The 22284-nt window shown below is 50.6% G+C and overlaps 2 protein-coding genes across 8 annotated transcripts; one reads left to right on the top strand and one right to left on the bottom strand.

Annotated features, from left to right (window-relative positions):
• The first annotated feature begins 3627 nt into the window (after positions 1-3627).
• LOC132450931 (visinin-like) lies at positions 3628-10241 on the top strand. 6 transcript variants are annotated; one of them, XM_060043132.1, is made up of 5 exons: positions 3628-3802; positions 4229-4769; positions 8076-8187; positions 9006-9505; positions 9640-10241. In XM_060043132.1, the coding sequence occupies exons 2-4, from the start codon at positions 4389-4391 to the stop codon at positions 9089-9091; spliced, it is 579 nt and encodes a 192-aa protein (XP_059899115.1). In that variant the 5' UTR covers positions 3628-3802; positions 4229-4388; the 3' UTR covers positions 9092-9505; positions 9640-10241. The 6 variants fall into 6 exon arrangements, with proteins under 6 accessions (XP_059899115.1, XP_059899113.1, XP_059899114.1 ...); XM_060043130.1 differs by having other exon boundaries at positions 3628-3830; XM_060043131.1 differs by having other exon boundaries at positions 3628-3858.
• Positions 10242-10821: 580 nt separating this feature from the next.
• LOC132450930 (germ cell-specific gene 1-like protein) lies at positions 10822-21253 on the bottom strand. 2 transcript variants are annotated; one of them, XM_060043125.1, is made up of 7 exons: positions 20879-21253; positions 18233-18436; positions 13919-14113; positions 13639-13698; positions 13150-13308; positions 12473-12584; positions 10822-12330 (listed from the first exon to the last, which is right to left on the bottom strand). In XM_060043125.1, exons 2-7 carry the CDS (start codon positions 18426-18428, stop codon positions 11721-11723), a joined length of 1332 nt encoding a protein of 443 aa, XP_059899108.1. In that variant the 5' UTR covers positions 18429-18436; positions 20879-21253; the 3' UTR covers positions 10822-11720. The 2 variants fall into 2 exon arrangements, with proteins under 2 accessions (XP_059899108.1, XP_059899109.1); XM_060043126.1 differs by lacking the exon at positions 20879-21253 and having other exon boundaries at positions 18233-20503.
• Positions 21254-22284: the final 1031 nt, after the last annotated feature.

The raw sequence follows: 22284 nt of genomic DNA, 5'->3' as shown, positions 1-22284 counted from the left end.
GTTGAAGACACAGATGCAGTAGATAGAGTGCGTGTTCTGGGAGATAGGATAGACGACTTATCCTCACGGGTACGTTTTGACGCCAGTGTGGTAAACACAAAGATTTCCAAAGTGCTACAGGCACTGGGTGCGAAACATAGGGTCGGGAGACCCACCGTCTCCACCCACTCCTCACCTACAAAGCTCTCCAGAACCTAGCCCCCAGTTACCTCTGGGACCTCCTCCAAGAATACACTCCCTCCCGCTCCCTCCGGTCAACCTCTGCTGGACTACTATGTATCCCCACATCACGACTCTTTACGAATGGGTGCCCGGTCATTCAGCTGTTCAGCACCCAGGCTCTGGAACTCCCTCCCCCCACACATAAAACAGTCTGACACAATAGAAAGTGACGTAGTTCCCGCTGGTGGCTGATACGTTTGCCACTTTGCATATTGACTTTTTGGATTCCTCTTTGGATTCCTCTTTGGATTTCCTCTTTGGATTCCGTTTTGGATTCCGTTTTGCGGATTGAAATGTCATTTGAATATCGCAACACACGGAGCGTGGCGAAGTGGATTGCAATCACGGGGACGCTATAGCTTTTCAATTTGAATAAAGGAACTCAAAGAATTTGACAAAATGTTATTGTATTTTTATTGTTATAACTTTTGCAAATGTAATTGAGGATTGCATTGTCACTTTGCATATTAAAATACACTTTGAATAACGTATTTACAAATTACATTATGAAATTGCATAATGCATTGTCAATTGCATAACGTAATTACTTATTGAATTGCAAATTGCATTGCCATTTGAATTTTGCTACATATATGCTTCCATACTAGTAAAGACAACACAGCTTTATGTTACAGCGAAACATCGAGGCACTGCAGCTCTGATTGGTTAGACAGCCTTCAAACTTAGTGGTCAAGCAAAGAAGAGGGAGGGGCTCGTTCTGCATACCTAATAGCCGGAGTGAATAACTAATAGCCGGAGTGAATGACTAATAGCCGGAGTGAATGACTAATAGCCGCGGCTATTAGTCATTCAAAACCGTACGGAATCCGTACGGAAACCGTACGGATTCCGTACGCAATTCTTGCCAAACCATACGGAATCCATACGGAATCCGTACGGGTGCGGTTTTGCACTTTTACCGCGCCATTCTAGGGCCGGATTGTGGCCTTCTTGGCTTTCCATAAACCCCTACCTGCTCCTTAATGACCTGTCTCTGTACTGTCTAACCCCTACCTGCTCCTTAATGACCTGTCTCTGTACTGTCTAACCCCTACCTGCTCCTTAATGACCTGTCTCTGTACTGTCTAACCCCTACCTGCTCCTCAATGAACCGTCTCTGTACTGTCTAACCCCTACCTGCTCCTTAACGACCTGTCTGTGTACTGTCTAACCCCTACCTGCTCCTTAATGACCTGTCTCTGTACTGTCTAACCCCTGCCTGCTCCTTAATGACCTGTCTCTGTAGTGTCTAACCCCTACCTGCTCCCTGTCTCTGTACTGTCTAACCCCTACCTGCTCCTTAATGACCTGTCTCTGTACTGTCTAACCCCCACCTGCTCCTTAAAGACCTGTCTCTGTACTGTCTAACCCCTACCTGCTCCTTAATGACCTGTCTCTGTACTGTCTAACCCCTACCTGCTCCTCAATGAACCGTCTCTGTACTGTCTAACCCCTACCTGCTCCTTAACGACCTGTCTGTGTACTGTCTAACCCCTACCTGCTCCTTAATGACCTGTCTCTGTACTGTCTAACCCCTGCCTGCTCCTTAATGACCTGTCTCTGTAGTGTCTAACCCCTACCTGCTCCCTGTCTCTGTACTGTCTAACCCCTACCTGCTCCTTAATGACCTGTCTCTGTACTGTCTAACCCCCACCTGCTCCTTAAAGACCTGTCTCTGTACTGTCTAACCCCTACCTGCTCCTTAATGACCTGTCTCTGTACTGTCTAACCCCTACCTGCTCCTTAATGACCTGTCTCTGTACTGTCTAACCCCTACCTGCTCCTTAACGACCTGTCTCTGTACTGTCTAACCCCTACCTGCTCCTTAATGACCTGTCTCTGTACTGTCTAACCCCTACCTGCTCCTTAATGACCTGTCTCTGTACTGTCTAACCCCTACCTGCTCCTTAATGACCTGTCTCTGTACTGTCTAACCCCTACCTGCTCCTTAACGACCTGTCTCTGTACTGTCTAACCCCTACCTGCTCCTTAACGACCTGTCTCTGTACTGTCTAACCCCTACCTGCTCCTTAATGACCTGTCTCTGTACTGTCTAACCCCTACCTGCTCCTTAATGACCTGTCTCTGTACTGTCTAACCCCTACCTGCTCCTTAATGACCTGTCTCTGTACTGTCTAACCCCTACCCGCTCCTTAATGACCTGTCTCTGTACTGTCTAACCCCTACCCGCTCCTTAATGACCTGTCTCTGTACTGTCTAACCCCTACCCGCTCCTTAATGACCTGTCTCTGTACTGTCTAACCCCTGCCTGCTCCTTAATGACCTGTCTCTGTACTGTCTAACCCCTACCTGCTCCTTAATGACCTGTCTCTGTACTGTCTAACCCCTACCTGCTCCTTAATGACCTGTCTCTGTACTGTCTAACCCCTACCTGCTCCTTAATGACCTGTCTCTGTACTGTCTAACCCCTGCCTGCTCCTTAATGACCTGTCTCTGTACTGTCTAACCCCTACCTGCTCCTTAATTACCTGTCTCTGTACTGTCTAACCCCTACCTGCTCCTTAATGACCTGTCTCTGTACTGTCTAACCCCTACCTGCTCCTTAATGACCTGTCTCTGTACTGTCTAACCCCTACCTGCTCCTTAATGACCTGTCTCTGTACTGTCTAACCCCTACCTGCTCCTTAATGACCTTTCTCTGTACTGTCTAACCTCTACCTGCTCCTTAATGACCTGTCTCTGTACTGTCTAACCCCTGCCTGCTCCTTAATGACCTGTCTCTGTACTGTCTAACCCCTACCTGCTCCTTAATGACCTGTCTCTGTACTGTCTAACCCCTACCTGCTCCTTAATGACCTGTCTCTGTACTGTCTAACCCCTGCCTGCTCCTTAATGACCTGTCTCTGTACTGTCTAACCCCTACCTGCTCCTTAATGACCTGTCTCTGTACTGTCTAACCCCTGCCTGCTCCTTAATGACCCGTCTCTGTGTCTCACTAAGTTGAAGTCACTTTGTTGTATTTGTGTTCTTTAGGAAATGTTGGTTGCTTACTACGGTCTATGTGGCTCCATTTAGAGCGGCTCACCCTCCCTCCCTCCCTCCCTCCCTCCCTCCCTTCTTCCCTCCCTCCCAGCCTCCCTCCTTCCCTCCCTCCCTCCCTGCCTCCCTCCCAGCCTCCCTCCCTCCCTGCCTCCCTCCCTCCCTCCCAGCCTCCCTCCTTCCCTCCCTCCCTCCCTCCCTCCCTCCCAGCCTCCCTCTTTCCCTCCCTCCCTCCCAGCCTCCCTCCTTCCCTCCCTCCCTCCCAGCCTCCCTCCTTTCCTTGCCTCCCTCCCTCCCAGCCTCCCTCCTTGCCTCCCTCCCTCCCTCCTTCCCTCCCTCCCTCCCTCCCCAGCAGGGGAGACTCCTGCCAAACAGAGGATCAACAGATCAGCAGCAGGTGGGAGTTGTACAACAACAACTAAGAATAACTAATACATTAAGACGGAGCCTCCGCCCTTTAATAATCAATCTGTCTAGTGGCTCTCTGGAGCAGAACCCTTCCTCCCAGTGCACCACAGACTCCTGGTCTCCACGGCAACAACCAGAGCATCGCTGCACCACTTGCTCCTAGATAGCACAGGTAGAACCATTTACAGTTCCTTCTACAGGTAGAACCATTTACAGTTCCTTCTACAGGTAGAACCATTTACAGTTCCTTCTACAGGTAGAACCATTTACAGTTCCTTCTACAGGTAGAACCATTTACAGTTCCTTCTACAGGTAGAACCATTTACAGTTCCTTCTACAGGTAGAACCATTTACAGTTCCTTCTACAGGTAGAACCATTTACAGTTCCTTCTAAAGGTAGAACCATTTACAGTTCTTTCTACAGGTAAACCATTTACAGTTCCTTCTACAGGTAGAACCATTACAGTACTTTTTCAGTTCTTCAGAAGGTGCGCGGTGTGTTTACATCGATGGGACCTTGAGGCCCTATAGGGTGGACGTCTCTCGGGGTCCCCCGACACCGACGAGCTTACATCCTAGCTTTACTCCTCTCCTGCAGCCCCGGGCAGCAGGCCACCCCATCCTCCTTGGCATCGCTACACGAACCAATCCCAGTAAGAAGCCCAGGAGACGGAGGCTCACTGCCCCTGGAGCCTCAGACACCAGGCCACGCCCCCTGGAGGCTCACAGACCAGACCCCAGCGCCCTCAGGACCGGTCATGGGGAACTCCAGGAGCGGCGCGGTGTCGAAGGAGATCCTGGAGGAGCTGAAGATGAACACCAAGTTCACGGAGATGGAGATCGTCCAGTGGTACGAGGACTTCCAGAAGCAGTGTCCCAGCGGACGCATCTCCAAGGAAGACTTTGAGGGCATCTACAGCCGCTTCTTCCCAGACAGCTCCGCCCAGACCTACGCACACCACGTCTTCCGCTCCTTCGACACCAACGACGACGGCACCCTGGACTTCAAGGAGTACATCATTGCCCTCCACCTCACGTCCACGGGGAAGACCGCCCGCAAGCTGGAGTGGGCCTTCTCGCTGTTCGACGTCGACAAGAACGGCTACATCACCAAGGCCGAGGTCAGAGAGATCTGCGCAGTGAGTGGTGGGTGGGGGAAGGTTGTCGTCGTGGTTTCCATCGTCCTGCAGTGGCTGGTGCCTCTTTGTAGCGGATCCCCTGAACAACCCGTGGGGATTATCAGTGTGGGAGGGGAGCCGAGTTCAGTAGTAGAAGCTGTTTTGCGGTCTTGACGTGCGGGCGCTCAGTCTACTGTGACGTCTTCCTGAGGGCAGGAGGGTGAAGAGGCAGCGTCCCGGGTGGGTCTCCGATGATGCCCTTGGCACCTCCGGGTGCAGCGGGTGTGATGGATGGCCTCCAGCCTGGGGAGATGGGTGCCGGTGATCCTCTTTCTGCGGTGCAGCGTACCACACTGTGATGCAGTATGTGAGAACTGACTCGATGGCTGACTTGTAGAGGCTCCCCAGCAGCTGGTGTGGCAGACGTGCCCTCTTCAAGCACCTCAGGAAGTGAAGCCTCCTTTCTTTGCTGTCGCCGGGATGTTGACGGTCAGAGTCAAGTCGTGGCTGATGTTGACCCCTAGTCACCTGATGTTCTGCACAACCTCCACTGTCTCGCCTTCGATGGTGATGGGGTAATGGAGAAAGGGCTTTGGTCTCCGCCTGAAGTCCAGGATCATCTCCTTTATTGTTGCCGCGTTGAGGATCAGGTTGTTCTCTTGGCTCCAGCTCACCAGGTTCTCTACCTCTGTCCTGCAAGCAGTCTCGTTATTACTCGTGACCCTGCCTACCACGATGGTGTCGTCTGCTAACTATAATATGGTGTTGGCCTCTTGGGTGGGTTTGCAGTCGAGGGTGTAGAGGGAGAAGAGGAAGGGGCTCAACACACAACCCTGTGGTACCGATGTTCAGGGTGATGCTGGAAGAGACCTGTCTCCCCATGCGTCCGTGGTCGGCCGGTGCGGATGTCCAGGACCCAGCTGCTCAGGTGTGTGTTGAGGCCAGGTGTCATGGTCCAGCTAAGTGGCAAAGTTATGGGTGGGGGGATGGTGTTGAAGGTGGAGCTATAGTCTATAAATAGCATCCGCACATAACCGCTGGTCAAGATGTGTAGTGGGAGTGGAGGGCTATTGACACTGCGTCCTCGGTCGACCTGTTTGCCCTGTAGGCAAATTGGTGGTGGTTCAAGGAGGGGGGATGCTGTTCTTCAAGTGTCCCAGTACCAGACGTTCAAAGCACTTCATCACCACCGGTGTCAGCGCCACTGGCCGATAGTCATTGAGTCCTGATGGCTGATTGCTTTGGGACAGGGATGATTGTGGCTCTCTTGAGGCATGTGGGGACGGAGGCCTGCAGCAGGGAGGTGTTAAACAGGTGCGCGAGCACCGCACTCAGCTCCCCTGTGCAGTGCTCCAGAACCCGCCCTGGTGGTATGTAAACAGAAGTGAGGAACACCACTGTAAACTGCCTTGGCAGATAAAACGGTTTGCATTTCACTGTAATAAATTCCAAGTCCGGGGAGCAAAATGTCTCAACAATGTCAGTGGTGGTGCACCATGAGCTACACACATATATGGGCACACCGCCGCCTTTATCCTTACTGGAGTCAGCTGTTCGGTCCGCTAGGTAAACAGTCCGACCTGCTAGCTCAATAGCAGCCGCAGGGATGTTTGGATTCAGCCAGGTTTCGGTGAAGAAGAAAGCACAGCCAATTTTTTGGTTTGAGTGAAACCTCAGTCTGAGTTTGTCGATCTTGTTGACAATGGACTGGGCGTTTACAGGCTGGGCAGAGCTAGTCGATCCGGTGAGTTCCTTAGCCTAGCTTGGATGCCGGCCCGCTTACTCAGCTTTTCCTTCCTCTCCCGTCTCTGTCTGCCCCACTTGTACAAAACCATGTAGAAAACACGAAAACTGGAAACTAGGGGTAGAGCTCTGAGCCGCTGCCACCTAATCCTAACCCTCCATCTTGGATCTACACAAGGTTGTACCCTAACCCTAACCCTTTGATCTACACAAGGTTGTACACTATCAGGAGACTATCAGGACACCACATCTCCTCACCGCCATCTTTGATCTACACAAGGTTGTACCCTAACCCTAACCCTAACAGGAGACTATCAGGACACCACATCTCCTCACTGCAGGATTAACTAAGGTGGCTCCCTAACCCTAACCCTATCAGGAGACTATCAGGACACCACATCTCCTCACTGCAGGATTAACTAAGGTGGCTCCCAACAGCCTGTGTTTTTTCCCAATACAGTCAACCAGTACAGAACCAGTACTGGTAACAGAACAGTATCTCATGGGGCTGAGTTAAGGTATCTTTTCAGGTCACTTCCTCTCCAAAAGACACCAAGAAAGGGCTGTAAACACAGGGCTTAGGGAGAGAGACCAGCCTGGCAGAGCAGCCACCTAGGGTGTTGTTCACACAGGTTCTTATGGAAGAAGGCTTTAGCTGTTATTCTCTAAGCTTAATCACGGCTAACCCAACTGCTCGTTGTCTCTTCATTGCTACACTGCCTCGCTAACCAACTAGAACAAAGATATGAAAATCCTTCACCGCCACATGCAGAAGAGTCCATTAAGGTTTGATTTAAGAAAGCAATTGGATTACTATAATTGGAGTGAAACAACCAGATTTCAGAATTAGGAAGGAACATCCTATGAACTTAAAAAGCTCCTTCGTTTTTGGTTCATATTCTAAATAACGTATTGGATGCAGATTCTCTTCATCCAGGGTTAACAATCTTCTTTTGCCAGGACTCTCGGAAGAGACAAATTAATGCAAAGACCTCCTTACTACTGTCCATTTCACCTCTCTCTCTCTCTCTATAAATGTCTCCTCTGCCTTGTCCAAGAACCTTTCCATCTGATGACTTTGTTTGTCTAAAATCAGAGGGGTGCCAAGAGGCTTAAGGTCCTGCATTAGTGGGACCAGGGGGTCTGCCAGGTCCCGGCTTAGCACAGCAAGGTACAGCGAGATTCCGAGCCAATTCACGCAGTGGTTGCTAGGCGACCAGAATATAATTGGTTTCTTGAGTGGATTTCAAGCTAGCGACTTTATATTTTGTTTCCGTGAATCTGCGTCCAGTGATGTTTTGGTCAAACATTCAGAGAGCTCTGGAAATGTAGTAACTATAGACATTAAAGATCCTCCATTTTGTGTGTTTTGTCGAATGTTTTTGACCGGCGAAGTCATGCGCCGTAAAATAATATAATTATAGATAAAAACACCACCAGACCATAAAGAGCCAACGAGTGATGAACATATACCACGCCTCCTCCAGACGGATTAGCTAACAAATCAGTTACTGCTCGACCTGTGACCTATGACCTCTGGCCTCAGACCAGTTTGACCTTAGGTTGTTTCCTTTCCCCGAACAGGCCATCTTCAAACTGATCCCTGCGGAGGAGCTCGCTGGGCTGCCCAGTGACGAGAGCTCCCCCGACAAGAGAGCCGACAAACTGTGGAGCTACTTCGATAAAGGAGAGGACGGTGAGCGGGGGCCGAGGAACGACCGGATGAGTGAGTGAGTGAGTGAGTGAGTGAGTGAGTGAGTGAGTGAGTGAGTGAGTGAGTGAGTGAGTGAGTGAGTGAGTGATGAGTGAGTGAGTGAGTGAGTGAGTGAGTGAGTGAGTGAGTGAGTGAGTGAGTGAGTGAGTGAGTGAGTGAGTGAGTGAGTGAGTGAGAGAGTGAGTGGAGCGAGGAGTAGGGACTGTTCTCTGCCTCCTCACCATTAAGCAGCGGGGGTTGAACCGGCAGCCCCCGCATGGAGGGCGAACCCTGAGTCGATGGTACATCCTCAGGGCGCAGTTAAGACTGGTAACGTAGAGCCGTGGATCTTTATGACGTCAAAGACTCCACTCTTCTGATATTCCCATTGTCAGTATGTACGGCCTCTGACCTCTGGTTGTGGTGTCTCTCCCCAGACCATGTATGTACGGCCTCTGACCTCTGGTTGTGGTGTCTCTCCCCAGACCGTGTATGTACGGCCTCTGACCTCTGGTTGTGGTGTCTCTCCCCAGACCGTGTATGTACGGCCTCTGACCTCTGGTTGTGGTGTCTCTCCCCAGACCGTGTATGTACGGCCTCTGACCTCTGGTTGTGGTGTCTCTCCCCAGACCGTGTATGTACGGCCTCTGACCTCTGGTTGTGGTGTCTCTCCCCAGACCGTGTATGTACGGCCTCTGACCTCTGGTTGTGGTGTCTCTCCCCAGACCGTGTATGTACGGCCTCTGACCTCTGGTTGTGGTGTCTCTCCCCAGACCGTGTATGTACGGCCTCTGACCTCTGGTTGTGGTGTCTCTCCCCAGACCGCGTGGCTGAAGCTGAGTTCCTTGCCGGCCTCGTGGACAACGACGCCGCCCTGCGTCTGATTCAGTACCAACCGACCAAATAGGCCCTCGTTGGTTCATATGGTCCATGCTTAGTCATACCCAAATTAGAGGCAAACGAGCCTGGGTGACAGTTAACTGATTTGATTTAGATGATTTAAGGTCCATTATGATATGTTTCTGATTAACAATGGCGACTGGATTCTGAGGGAGAATCAGCTTGATGTTTTGATAAATGACTTAATCGGATGTAAAATAATAATGCACAAACAGTTTCTTACCTGCATAGTGGAGTTGTCAGGAATGTCTGCTTAGAACAATTCAAAACAAACCTAATCCATCACCAGACGTCACCTGACACGATCACATGATCACAACTTGGAGATAGCTAAAGATGGAAAGATAGTTAGGGTGTGAAGCTAGCTAAGATGTAAGGATAGTTAGGGTGTGAAGCTAGCTAAGATGTAAAGATAGTTAGGGTGTGAACTAGCTAAGATGTAAAGATAGTTAGGGTGTGAACTAGCTAAGATGTAAGGATAGTTAGGGTGTGAACTAGCTAAGATGTAAGGATAGTTAGGGTGTGTGAACTAGCTAAGATGTAAAGATAGCTAAGACATAAATGTAGCTTATATGTGAGGTTAGTGAAAGTTTTATGCTGTTAGCTAAGCCATTGAACAAAGGTCGAAAGAAACTAGAAAGCAGAGTTGACTTATTCACTCTAAGCAGGCCTGACTGATGTTTGAAAGTTGACCTAGTAACCTTCAACCACAGATCTCGAATCCCAGCTGTTTTCAATGTAGTTAAATAAGAACGTACAGCTTCTGTGTTGTCTGTCCAGATGCAGAGCGCTGACCTGCATCTGTAGCCACACTTACAGATTAGTTTGGTTTCGTAAGCACTAGACCTGCTGCTCTTACTTGACCTAGTTTTAACCAAACATCTGCCCCATAGTTCACTGTATCGCCACGTCCAGCACCCAACAAACCACAGCCACCTTTTCACTAGCAGGGTATCACACTTCAGATATATATACAGAGATATATTCAGATGTATGCTACAGATATATATTTTTATCAGTTTGTTCAGTCAGTGGAATGAAGGAACCAAACTCTCTCCTATGATGACAAAGTTGACAATTTAACCAAATTTTTGAGAGATGTAGTCACTCTATGGAATTTTAAGAAACAAATGTGAGAATAAAAAGATGAAATAGTCTTCCTTTTTTAATTGAATATTGATTGTGCTAAATTAACGCATGGTTGGTGGTGTTTTCATTAGAGCGTCTCTGATCGTAACATATAACCAGTCTCCTTTACTCTAAATGAACTTTGAACTCTTTATCTACACTATATTCTCTCCATCATTCTCTCCCCGTCTCTCTAAGGGAGATTACACCCTAACCCTTAATCTGGGGTCTGAACATCTGTCTTCCCAAGCCCAGAGGACGTTCCCATATCTCCGCTCATCCTCCTCTCAGAGACAGACGTCTTCTGTCCACGCATTCATCCATTCACCCACCAACCGTCTTCTGTCCACGCATTCATCCATTCACCCACCAACCGTCTATCTGTCCACGCATTCATCCATTCACCCACCAAGCGTCTGTCTGTCCACGCATTCATCCATTCACCCACCAACGGTCTATCTGTCCATGCATTCATCCATTCACCCACCATCCGTCTGTCTGTCTGTCCATCCATTCATTCATTCATCTATTCATCCATCCAGCCATCATCTAGGATCATCTTCATAAAACCTTTCCTTGAATTCATATTGTGAGCGACAAAGAGCAGCATTTCATTGTTATATTATTATATTTTAATGTGAAAGAACTGACATCACAGGGTTGTACTGCTACCTCTCAAAAGCCTTTGAGAAGAGCAGACAATACATAGAAGTACAATAAGAGCATCTTCAGTTCAAGCTCCAGTCCGTTGGTAAGGTTTGGCCAAGAGGTTTTGGTCCAAGTCAGAGTAGTGACGTAACCTTCAGTCACATAAAGCAGTGGTTCTCACCATGATTCTACTAGTGTACCCCCTCTTGTGTAACCCTAACCCCCTCTCAGATATTCTTTCAGATGAGTACCCCATTCACCGGCACTAAATAAGACAATAAAGAATTAAATGAACGAAAATAATGTGTGTACGCTCTATTTAGCAGTGTAGTATGAACATAAAAAGGGTGCAAATACTCACAATTTAGTGAGAAACATGGGCCTGTACATGGGACTGCAACTGCTGATTGTCTGGCAACGTCTAATTTCTCCCCTCAATGGAATCCCAACGCCAGGGGGGGGGTCAGAGCAGGTAGAGGGGACCCCCTCCAGGGGGGGTCAGAGCTGGTAGAGGGGACCCCCTCCAGGGGGGGGTCAGAGCTGGTAGAGGGGACCCCCTCCAGGGGGGGTCAGAGCTGGTAGAGGGGACCCCCTCCAGGGGGGGGTCAGAGCAGGTAGAGGGGACCCCCTCCAGGGGGGGTCAGAGCAGGTAGAGGGGACCCCCTCCAGGGGGGGTCAGAGCTGGTAGAGGGGACCCCCTCCAGGGGGGGTCAGAGCTGGTAGAGGGGACCCCCTCACACACACACAAACACACAGAAAAAGAGACATACACACAGACACATTCATACACAGACACTTACACAAGGACACACACAACCTCAGCCACGCACACGGACACACGGACACACGGACACACGGTCTCAGCAGGGCGAGCTGTCCCTGTCGTCCTGCTGGTCGTAGTCCAGGGGGTAGATGGGGTCCAGGGGGTACATGGGGTCCATGGGGTCCATGGGGTCCACGGGGTCCAGGGGGTTCATGGGGTCCATGGGGTCCATGGGGTTCATGGGGTCCAGGGGGTCCATCTCCCTCTCACAGTCCTCGCAGCCCGTCATCCCACAGCCCTCCACCACCACCATGCCCCCCCCCCCACTGCATCCCGAGACCCCCACCCCTCCCATCAACCCTCCCATCCCCCTGACCACGCCCCCTACCCCGGGCAGCCCCCCCACGCCGACGCCGGCCCCGCCCACCAGGAGGGCCCCGCCGGCCCCGTAGGCCAGCGGCCCGAGCCCCCCCCGGGGCCACAGCAGCTGGCTGACGGAGTACACGGCGGCCCCCGGGCTGGTCTGGGTCTGGGCGTGGGCCTGGGGGGCCGGCAGCAGCTGGTCGTAGGGGGGGGCCAGGGCCGCGTGGTGGGCGTCCTCCAGACGCACGCGGGCGCGGTGCTTCATCTCGATCAGCGTCTTGGTGTAGGAGTTCAGCGTGGCCACGGCCGCCGCCATGCAGCAGCTGAAGGACAGCCAGGCCATGCTGCAGGGGTCAGAGGTCAGAGGTCAGGGGTCAGGGGGCGGAGGTCAGGGGTCAGGGGGCGGAGGTCAGGGGGCGGAGCCCAGGGGGCGGAGGTCAGGGGGCGGGGCCCACAACTGAAGGATGGCTGGAGGGGGAGACTCACGCGAAGGACCAGCTGTAGTCCCAGGTCTGGGGCCTCCAGTCCTTGGGTCCGATGCTCACCGTCATCTGGAACACTGTGGTGTACATCATGTGGGCCATCATCCCCATCAGACCTACACACACACACACGCGCGCGCACGCACACACTCACGCGCACACACACACACACACACACACACACACGCACGCACTCGCGCACACACACACACACACACACGCACACACACACACACGCACGCACGCGCGCACACACACACACACGCACGCACGCGCGCACACACACACACACACACGCACACACGCACACGCACACGCGCACACACACACACACACACACACACACACACACACACACACACGCACGCACGCACGCACACGCACGCACGCACGCACACGCACACAAGCACGCACACATGCACGCACGCAACCACGCGCGCACGTGTGCACACGCACACGCACACACACACACACACACGCACTTAGTTTTATGTTCTGTGTGTAATTCAGCATTGGACAAATGGACTAGTGCAGCTGTGATTGTTAGGGTTGATGGTGTGTGTAATGTTTCTGTGTGTGTGTGTGTGTGTGTGTGTGTGTGTGTGTGTGTGTGTGTGTGTGTGTGTGTGTGTGTGTGTGTGTGTGTGTGTGTGTGTGTGTGTGTGTGTGTGTGTGCTCCACCTGAGAGCACGGTGCACATGGCAGCGTAGGCGTTGATCTTGAGGGCGTTCATCTCCCTGCGGGCGCAGAGACAGATGCTCTCCACACACATGAGCAGGAAGCCGGTGGCCAGCAGGCCGATGTACGTGAACTCACTGATGACCGACAGCCACAGCACACCTGGGGACCCGTTAACCAATTAACCACGGACACCAGGCACCACTTAGCTAGCCAACCAATCAATTAAATTATAAATCATCTTTTAATGTTTTCATTTGAAAATTTGAATATTTGAAAATTAAACAAATTAGAATCTGGAATGTTAAGATGTGCTGTGTTAGCCATTTGACAATTAGTAATTCATGTACACATTAAGACATCCACCAACTAATTGGATTATTGACAAATCTATGAATCAACCAATCCTTTAATCCATTAATCAATCCACCGATCAATTGATCCAAGAGAAAAAAGCTGAGAGGTCAAAGTTCAGACTTCAGGGGAACTGACCCTGCGTCTCCCCCGGAGTCAGCTCGATGAAACTCCGACATTTCTCTTCCTGGTCATGCCCTGCAGGAACCAATCAGAACACACGGCAGTTATCCCCATCATCCAATCAGTGCGTGTTGCTATCGTGTCGCTATCGTCTAACACGAGGGTCGGCTGGTCATCCCCCCCCCCCCCTCACCTTCATTGTGCATCTCACAGGAGTGCCAGAAGCCCCCCCCCCCCCCCACCCCTCACCTTCATTGTGCTTCTCACAGGAGTGCCAGAAGCCCCCCCCCCTCACCTTCATTGTGCTTCTCACAGGAGTGCCAGAAGCCCGTGTGGAAGTAGCGCAGCATGTACTTGTCCTCGCCCGTCTCCCAGAGGTAGTGGACGGCGTTGGCCAGGGCCTTCTGACGCAGACGCGCTGCCTCCTCCCGCTGCCGTGGCGACAGTGTCCCGTTGGGGAGGGGGCCCTGGGGGTCCGGGGTGGGGGTCTCTGGGGGGGAGAGAGAGAGAGAGAGAGAGAGAGAGAGAGAGAGAGAGAGAGAGAGAGAGAGAGAGAGAGAGAGAGAGAGAGGAAGAAGAGCAAAGTAGCGATCAGAAATGCTCAGGAACAGAATCGCTTTTTAAACAACATCTCTCCGAATCGCCATCCATCATTTCCTCTCGTCACCTAGGCTGCGGACCTCCAGAGCCCCGGGGGCCCCAGAGAGGTCCGGGGGCCCCAGAGAGCCCCGGGGCTCTGGAGGTCCGGGGGCCCCAGATAGCCCCGCGGGGTTCGGGAGGTCCGGGGGCCCCAGAGAGCCCCGGGGGCCCCAGAGAGCCCCGGGGGCCCTGGAGATCATCTCAGTGTGTGTGTGTGTGCGGGGGGGGGGGGGGGGTGGTCTGTAATCTGCTGGTCGTTCATATTAATCCAGACAGAAGAACAAAGGGTCTTAAAGTCTTAAAGCCACGAGAGACTCTGGATTACAGATTGGGTCGCATATATCAGGATTAGGATTACAGCAGAAACACGCGCGCCGCTCATTCAGCCGCACAGCTTCAGGAACACACGGATCCTCAACCCAGCTGGGTTTACCTGTAGTCAAGGCTGATTAGTTAGTAGATTAGTTGGCTAGTTAGTTAGTGAACATGTTGTGTAGGACTGCAGTTAGTTAGTTACTTACTTTACCTGTGGTTTATATCTTGTGTTAGAAAGTTAGCTAGTTAGCTAGGTTGCCTGGTGTAAGACTTGTGTAAGTTAGTTAGTTAGTTAGTTAGCTGGTTAGCTATGTAATTTGTGGTGTAGGGCTGTGTGAGTTAGTTAGTTAGCTAGTTAGCTATGTTACCTGTGGTGTATAGACTGTATGTAAGGGGCATCGCAACAGGGATAATCGCACAGTGGAAGGCTGTGCGATTTAATCTTCACAGTGGAAAGCGCTCGTCCACTGGGCGGACGAGCGCTGGCCGGAGATGTTCGCTCCTTTCAGAAGCAGGGAGATTACAAAACAAAAATACATGTATAATTTGCTGTGTGCTGCCTGGCACTAATGCTCCCGTTGAACTGATCTTTATTCCATCATGAACAATACTTGGACTGACGAGATGAACCGCAGCGTTCCCACCGTAAAGGCGTTGCTTATCACACGGGCCAATTTTGATAACACCTGTCCGCAATTCCACAGCAGCAGGCTCAGTCAGGCTCAGTAAGGCTCAGTCAGCTAACAATTCGATTTTGGAGCAAATTCACTCGTACAAATATGTGTAGGCTAATTCGGAGAGCATTTGTCTCTGTGTTGCGGTGATGTTTTTGGAGCTCTACGAGGTTGACGTCTTACACACACACACACACACACACACACACACACACACACACACACACACACACACACACACACACACACACACACACACACACACACACACACACACACACACACACACACACACACACACACACACAATATTTACTGGCCCTTTTAGTGGAAACCTATAGGTAAAAAGTAAAGTCTGGGATATTGCATAACAGTCTATGTTTAACGGATTTCCCTTCTATTGGGCAAAAACTGTTGGTCTATTTTTGTTGATCCCCTTCGAAAATTTGTTTGGAAAGGGGTGGGTCTGGGGCGGGCTATGTCCTCGCCGTTCTCCTTTGTAAAGCGCATTGTAACCCTAACCCTAACCCTAACCCTAACCCTAACCCTAACCCTATTGCCTTTGGGCCGATATGAAGTCACCTGCGTCCATTCCTTGATTGTTCTGACGCGGCACTCCAAACAATTAATTTTGTTCTAATGTTCGTCCAATCCATTCCAATAGTGGTAAGTAAGTAAGTAAGTACAATTTATTTATAAAAGCACATTTAAAACAGTTTGCACTGACCAAAGTGCTGTACATAGTGCATTCAGCAGGCAAAATAACAATAGAATAAAATACAACTAAAAGACATGAAACCGGACATCCACACACAACAAAGGCAGTAGTGCAGAGGTCAGATAGTTAATGGGGAGGGAAGGCAAGGTTGTACAGATGGGTTTTGAGCCTTGATTTAAAGGCATAAATGGAGGGGGCATCACGTATGTCGGGGGGCAGTTGGTTCCACGAGCGCGGAGCAGCTACTGCGAAGGCCCGGTCACCTTTTTGTTTCAGTCTGGAGCGGGGGATGTGGTGAAGACCCTTATTAGAGGATCTAAGGGACCTGGTGGCTGAATGGGGGTGTAAAAGGTCTGATAAATATGATGGGGCCTGACCATGTATGGCTTTGAACACCATAAGAACAGTCTTGAAAATGATCCTTTGTTGTACTGGCAGCCAGTGAAGGGAAGCAAGAACGGGAGTGATATGCTCCCACTTTTTTGACCCGGTAAACAGTCTTGCTGCTGCATTTTGGACTATTTGGAGGCGTGATATGAGGGACTGAGGGAGACCAAGGTAGAGGGAGTTACAGTAATCCAGCCGTGATGTTATGAATGCATGGATGACTATTTCCAGATTGTGGTATGATAGGGAGTGCTTTATTTTAGAGATGGTTCTGAGCTGGTAGAAGCTGTTCTTCACGACGGAGGAGATTTGCTTATTAAAGCATAGATCAGAATCAAAAGTAACGCCGAGGTTTCTAGCAGATGGTTTTAGGAATGAGGTTAGACTACCTAGGTCAGTGAAGATGGGTTTTTTGAATGTGGAGGGGTTAATGATGATAACTTCTGTTTTGCTATTGTTTAGTTGGAGGAAATTATCCCCCATCCAGTCATTTATCTCTTTGAGACACTCTGGGAGCGTCTGAAGGCAGTCCTGCATTGAGTTTAAATCCAACTCTAACGAATAAATGGTCCAGTTTTAAGTTTCATAGAATATTTATACATTCCCAGGGCATAATTAGTGCACGCCCCGCCACTCGAAACACACTTGTATAATGCAGTCGTCAATTGATGGAATGGGTTATTTTATACATCATCCCAACTAAGATTTGGAAGGAATCAAATAAATTAGGCTACAGATAAATAATACTGACATGGCTACTTTTTGGTTGAACACATTTGAACAAAATATTTATGATCCCCCAATGTTGACCTCTTGGCGTTACTGATTGATAGACTTTCGGAATGGCGGTACTGAAAGGTGTCGGGATGGGGGCATGTTGAAATGGCGGCATGTCGGACTGGCAGCATGTAACCCTAGTTAGGTATGTTACCTGTGATGTAGGGCAATGTTAGTTAGTTAGTTAGTTAGTTAGTTAGTTAGTTAGTTAGTTAGTTAGCAAGCTAGCTATGTTACCTGTGCTGTAGGGCTGTGTTAGTTAGTTAGCTAGTTAGCTATGTTACCTGTGGTGTAGGGCTGTGTTAGTTAGTTAGTTAGCTATGTTACCTGTGGTGTAGGGCTGTGTTAGTTAGTTAGCTAGTTAGCTATGTTACCGGTGGTGTAGGGCTGTTTTAGGTAGCTAGTTAGCTATGTTACCTGTGATGTAGGGCTGTGTAAGTAGTTAGTTAGCTAGTTAGCTATGTTACCTGTGGTGTAGGGCTGTGTTAGTTAGTTAGCTAGTTAGCTATGTTACCTGTGGTGTAGCGCTGTGTTAGTTAGTTAGCTAGTTAGCTATGTTACCTGTGGTGTAGGGCTGTGTTAGTTAGTTAGTTAGCTAGTTAGCTATGTTACCGGTGGTGTAGGGCTGTTTTAGGTAGCTAGTTAGCTATGTTACCTGTGGTGTAGGGCTGTGTTAGTTAGCTAGTTAGCTATGTTACCTGGGGTGTAAATGGTAAATGGTCTGCATTTATATAGAGCTTTATCTGTAACCAGTGGCCACCCAAAGCGCTTTACAATATTGCCACACAATCACCCATTCATACACACATTCATACACCGACAGTAGGGCTGTGTTAGTTAGTTAGCTAGTTAGCTATGTTACCTGTGGTGTAGGGCTGTGTAAGTAGTTAGTTAGCTATGTTACCTGTGGTGTAGGGCTGTGTTAGTTAGTCAGTTAGTTAGCTAGTTAGATATGTTACCTGTGGTGTAGGGCTGTGTTAGTTAGTTAGCTAGTTAGCTATGTTACCTGTGGTGTAGGGCTGTGTAAGTAGTTAGTTAGCTATGTTACCTGTGGTGTAGGGCTGTGTTAGTTAGTTAGTTAGCTAGTTAGATATGTTACCTGTGGTGTAGGGCTGGCTGATGTTCTGTCCACAGTTCTTCATCTTGACGGGGGACAGGCAGAGGGGCTTGACCACCTTGTGCGTCCCCTCGCACCAATAGGAGGTGCAGAAGGCCATGACGGACAGCGTGAGGGCCAATGAGGTGAGAGACAGAGACACCAGGGACCGCCCACGCCGGGACATGTTCTCAAGCATTGTGACGGCTGGGTGGGAGAGAGAGAGAGACACAGAGATGGAGATCAAGACAGAGAGAGGGAAGGAGAGAGAGAGACAGTGAGGGGAAGAGACAGAAAGAGGGGGAGAGAGGGAGAGGAATGATAGTGATGGGTAAAGGTCTTAGGGTGTATCCTTGGACAGCCTAGCAGGCTACAGCTTCAGCCAATCAGATCCATCAAATATCGCTCTCTGTCCCGTCATCATTAACCTTCAAGTCTCTTTGGAGTTCAGAGAAAACAAGAAGAGAAGGAACGCAGCTCAAGGTCTAGTCTGGTAGAGCAGGGTTCTAGAGCAGGGTTCTAGAGCAGGCTTCTGGTAGAGCAGGGTTCCAGCGCGGTTCAAGCACGGTTCCCTGTCCATACGACGCAGACTTCCTCGCCCAGTGGGTTGTCGGTAGAAGCCTCAGAAGCTGTCCGTGCGCTCGCTCCTCCTCAGTGCGATGATGCCTTGGCGTTGCTGTGGCGATTATGCAGTCATTAAAAGGGGAAGTCCAGCGGTTTCCCTCCTGATCACAGATCAACGGCCACGCCTTAGCAAGGATTTCCCTCGCTAATTCATGGCCCAGGGTCGCGGGGTTAGCCTGCAGACCTCATGAACTCCCCCTCCTCCTCCTTCTGTGAACGTAGCATTAGCCTCCCCTCTCCCCCAGGACACCAATACCTCTAATAATCTCTGTCTTCGACAGCGTTTTTTAATCATGGGCAGTAATCCCTGTAGGGTTAGGTGGACGTCTGTAATCTGTGGGAGTGTTGACACACACAGTGACTGAGGACCTCAGAGAGGCCAGAGGGAGAATGAGGACCTCAGAGAGAGACTGAGGACCTCAGAGAGGCCAGAGGGGGACTGAGGACCTCAGAGAGGCCAGAGGGAGACTGAGGACCTCAGAGAGACCAGAGGGAGACTGAGGACTTCAGAGAGACCAGAGGGGGACTGAGGACCTCAGAGAGGCCAGAGGGAGACTGAGGACCTCAGAGAGACCAGCGGGGGACTGAGGACCTCAGAGAGACCAGAGGGAGACTGAGGACCTAAGAGAGACCAGATGGAGACTGGGGACCTCAGAGAGATCATAGGGGGACTGAGGACCTCAGAGAGGCCAGAGGGGGACTGAGGACCTCAGAGAGGCCAGAGGGGGACTGAGGACCTCAGAGAGGCCAGAGGGAGACTGAGGACCTCAGAGAGACCAGAGGGGGACTGAGGACCTCAGAGAGGCCAGAGGGGGACTGAGGATTTAGGAGGGGGAAAGGTAGACAGAGACATGTGAGGACCTAAATGGAGAGCGTGAGTATGACCCTCAACTTCATCACCCTCACATTGGTGAGAACCTCACACTCTCACCAATCGTCTTCATCATCGCCATCGCTACAACTATGACATCATCATCTTCACCATGGTGGTTACCACGGTAACCATCCATACCCCCGCACCGACGGATCTTCGGGAGGGCGACTTCATCAGAGTTTAATCTGGTTCCCCGTCGCCAAATCAGCCGGCAGGCTCAGCGGTAATCCTGGGACAGGGTGCTAATCCACACGCTGCTCTGTCCATCCAGATGCCCCCCACACCTGGGTCGTAATCCAGACACGCCCCCACACCTGGGTCATAATCCAGACACGCCCCCACACCTGGGTCCTAATCCAGACACGCCCCCACACCTGGCTCATCATCCAGACACGCCCCCACACCTGGGTCATAATCCAGACACGCCCCCACACCTGGGTCATAGAGGCGTGGGGGCGTGACATGCTAAGTACCCCGACATGCTAAACATGCTAACATGAGAGTAAAGGGGGGGCTGGTTCAATGCTCTGTGGATTAAGGTGGTGGACGGATGTTCAGGGTGAAGTACTCCTCATGGGAAAGCAGTCAACAAATTGTAAGTGACCACTTTTGGAATAGTTGCAAAATGCAACTATTTACGTGATATTTTCTGTGAATTACTGTTTTTCATATCCTTCATTTATCCATCAATGTTCCGACTTCTGCCGCCTTTTAACACAGTTTTCGCGGTGCATGGTGAAGAGGATTAAAGCAACAACATAAGACACCTTATGCATCTGTCAAGACTCTCTCATTTAGACACACACACACGCACACACAGTGAGATATACAGACAGATTAGAGACACACACACACACACACACCGTGAGATATACAGACAGGTTAGAGACACACACACACACACACAGTGAGATATACAGACAGGTTAGAGACACACACACACACACACACACACACACACACAAACATACACACCGTGAGATATACAGACAGACAGACAGACAGGGTAGAGACACACACACACACAGTGAGATATACAGACAGACAGGGTAGAGACACACACACACAGTGAGATATACAGACAGACAGGGGGGTGGAAAGAAAGAAGAATACAGAAAGAGAGATCAACAGAGATGGTTTATCTCACTCACCTGGGCACCACTCACTCTTTGAATCCTGGGCTCTGCGGCGGTCTCCTTCACTCCCATAACCTTCCTCCGTCTCTCACTCCCTCACAACTTCTCACTCCGTCTAAATCACTCTCACTTTCTTGAGTTTTGATCCCAAACCCTGACGGAGTTTAATCCATAAATCAATCTGTCCCCTCTCCCCCTATACTCCTCTCTTATCATCAGTGTTCACACACCCACGCACACAGACATGCATACGATACACACACACATACATGCATACGCACAGACACACACACGCCCGCACGCATACGTACAGACACACATGGCACAAACACACATGTAGGCACAGACACACACACTCTCTCTTTCCCCCAACCCCTGTCTCTCTCTCTCTCTGTGGTTCTAGGTCTCTGCTGGGTCGTCCAGTGATTATACCCTCCCCCTCCTCCTATATCACCTCCCCCTCTTCCTCCCACTGCTCCTCCTCCTCCACCTCCTCCCACTGCTCCTCCTCCTATATCATCTCCTGCTCCATGTCTCCTCCTCCTCCTATATCACCTCCTGCTCCTCCTCCTCCTATATCACCTCCTCCTCCTCTCTCCTCCTCCTCCCTCTCCTCCTCCTTCTATATCACCTCCTCCTCCTCCACTCCTCCTATATCACCTCCTTCTCCTCCTCCTCCTATATCACCTCCTCCTCCTCCTATATCACCTCCTTCTCCTCCTCCTATATCACCTCCTTCTCCTCCTCCTATATCACCTCCCCCTCCTCCTCCTATATCACCTCCTCCTCCTATATCACCTCCTCCTCCTCCACTCCTCCTCCTCTTATATCACCTCCTCCTCATCCTATATCACCTCCTCCTCCTCCTCCTATATCCCCTCCTTCTCCTCCTATATCACCCCCTCCTCCTCCTATATCACCTCCTCCTCCTCCTATATCACCTCCTCCTCCTCCTCCTATATCACCTCCTCCTCCTCCTATATCACCCCCTCCTCCTCCTATATCACCTCCTCCTCCTCCTATATCACCTCCTCCTCCTATATCACCCCCTCCTCCTCCTATATCACCTCCTCCTCCTCCTATATCACCTCCTCCTCCTCCTATATCACCCCCTCCTCCTCCTATATCACCTCCTCCTCCTATATCACCTCCTCCTCCTCCTATATCACCTCCTCCTCCTCCTATATCACCTCCTCCTCCTCCTCCTATATCACCTCCTCCTCCTCCTCTATCACCTCCTCCTCCTCCTCTATCACCTCCTCCTCCTCCTCCTATATCACCTCCTCCTCCTCCTATATCACCCCCTCCTCCTCCTATATCACCTCCTCCTCCTCCTATATCACCTCCTCCTCCTCCTATATCACCTCCTCCTCCTCCTATATCACCCCCTCCTCCTCCTATATCACCTCCTCCTCCTCCTA

Source organism: Gadus macrocephalus, chromosome 22 (assembly GCF_031168955.1).
Source record: "Gadus macrocephalus chromosome 22, ASM3116895v1".
Taxonomy (NCBI): domain Eukaryota; kingdom Metazoa; phylum Chordata; class Actinopteri; order Gadiformes; family Gadidae; genus Gadus; species Gadus macrocephalus.
Note: the sequence above shows the minus strand (reverse complement) of the source record. Positions and strands in the feature narration are given on the sequence as shown.